This window comes from Delphinus delphis, chromosome 10 (genome assembly GCF_949987515.2).
Source record: "Delphinus delphis chromosome 10, mDelDel1.2, whole genome shotgun sequence".
Classification (NCBI taxonomy): domain Eukaryota; kingdom Metazoa; phylum Chordata; class Mammalia; order Artiodactyla; family Delphinidae; genus Delphinus; species Delphinus delphis.
In genome coordinates this window covers 102,439,217-102,440,530 of record NC_082692.2, presented here as the reverse complement: position 1 = coordinate 102,440,530, position 1,314 = coordinate 102,439,217, and the positions used below count along the sequence as shown (strand labels likewise).

General features: G+C 69.6%; 1 protein-coding gene across 1 annotated transcript; it reads right to left on the bottom strand.

Annotated features, from left to right (window-relative positions):
* Positions 1 to 372: 372 nt before the first annotated feature.
* On the bottom strand, positions 373 to 1,065 carry DNAJB8 (DnaJ heat shock protein family (Hsp40) member B8). Its single transcript, XM_060021521.1, has one exon. It carries the CDS (start codon positions 1,063 to 1,065, stop codon positions 373 to 375), a length of 693 nt encoding a protein of 230 aa, XP_059877504.1.
* Between the last annotated feature and the right edge of the window lie 249 nt (positions 1,066 to 1,314).

The window sequence follows — 1,314 nt, the reverse complement described above, 5'->3', positions numbered from 1 at the left end:
CCCGGCGCCCGGTGGTGAGGACAAAGCCTGAGGTCTATGCTCAGAGCCGCGGGAGCCCCTGAAGCCAGGCGTGGCGGTGGGCGGAGCACCCTCGCGGGCTGGTGGGCGTGGAGCCGCGGGCTGAGTGGGCCAGGCGCTGGTCAGGACTCTCACGACCCGAGGACGCAGGCGCAGGCGCAGGGAGCTCCTAACCCCCGAGCCTGAACGGCGTCCTCGCAAAGTCAGTCTGCGCCAGGCGCTGGGCACGTCCCCGGGCCTCGCGGGTGCGCCCGGGCTGCCCGCCCCCCACCAAGCGGGCAGCTGTCTCCGTGAACCCGCTCGGCATGTTTATTAAGCATCGCCCAGGCGGTGGGCACAGGCAGTGGGCGGAGTCTACTTGCTGTCCGGCCGTTTGAGCTGCTCCTTGCCATTGACGGTCACGGACTTGAGCCGCCCGTCCTCCTCCACCTCCACGCGCTCCTGCCCGTTCTCCACGATGCGCTTGGTGGTGACCTTGTGTCCGTTGACCATCTTGGTGGACGACATCACCGACTTGAAGCCCGAGCTGCCCGAGCCAGAGCCGGCGAAGGATGCAGACGAGAAGGTGGCACGGCTGGCGCCGCCCCCGCTGCGGCCCAGGGTGTTCAAGGCTGAGAAAGCCTCCACGAAGGCCGGGAACTCGCCGAAGCCGGCCGAGAGGGCGCCGCGCAGCCCGTGGCCCCGGCCCGCGTGCTCGCTGCCGAGCCGGCTGTCCCAGAAGCCGAAGGAGAAGGGGTCCAGGCCTCCGAAGAACTCGCGGAAGATGTCCTGGGGGTTGCGAAAGCTGTAGCCGCTGTCGAAGGGGCTGCTGTAGCGGGTGCCGGCCCGCCAGCTGTCGCAGCCCGCGCGGTCGTACACCAAGCGCTTCTTGGAGTCGGACAGGACCTCGTAGGCCTCGGACACCTGCTTGAACTTCTTCTCGGCCTCCTCCTCGTTGTCAGGGTTCTTGTCGGGGTGCCAGCACAAGGCCAGCTTGCGGTAGGCCTTCCTGATGTCCTCCTGGGAGGCGCTAGCCTGCACCCCCAGCACCTCGTAGTAGTTAGGCATGCCGAGGGCCGGGGCGGTGAGGAGACGCGGGCCTGGGGCCCGGGCGGCCGGTGGGCGCGGGCGGCAACGGCGGCCTGGGTCCCTCGACGGGGGCCTGGCTGGAGTCTGCTGGCTCCAGGGCAGGTTACCGTTTCATAGTACCAGCACCTCCGCTAGAGGGGCAGGGGGAGGGGAGGGCACTGCCGCTGGGACCCGGCCACCAGGCCCCGCAGAGGCAGAGCTGGCTGGCCCTTTGTGACATCAGCCCTG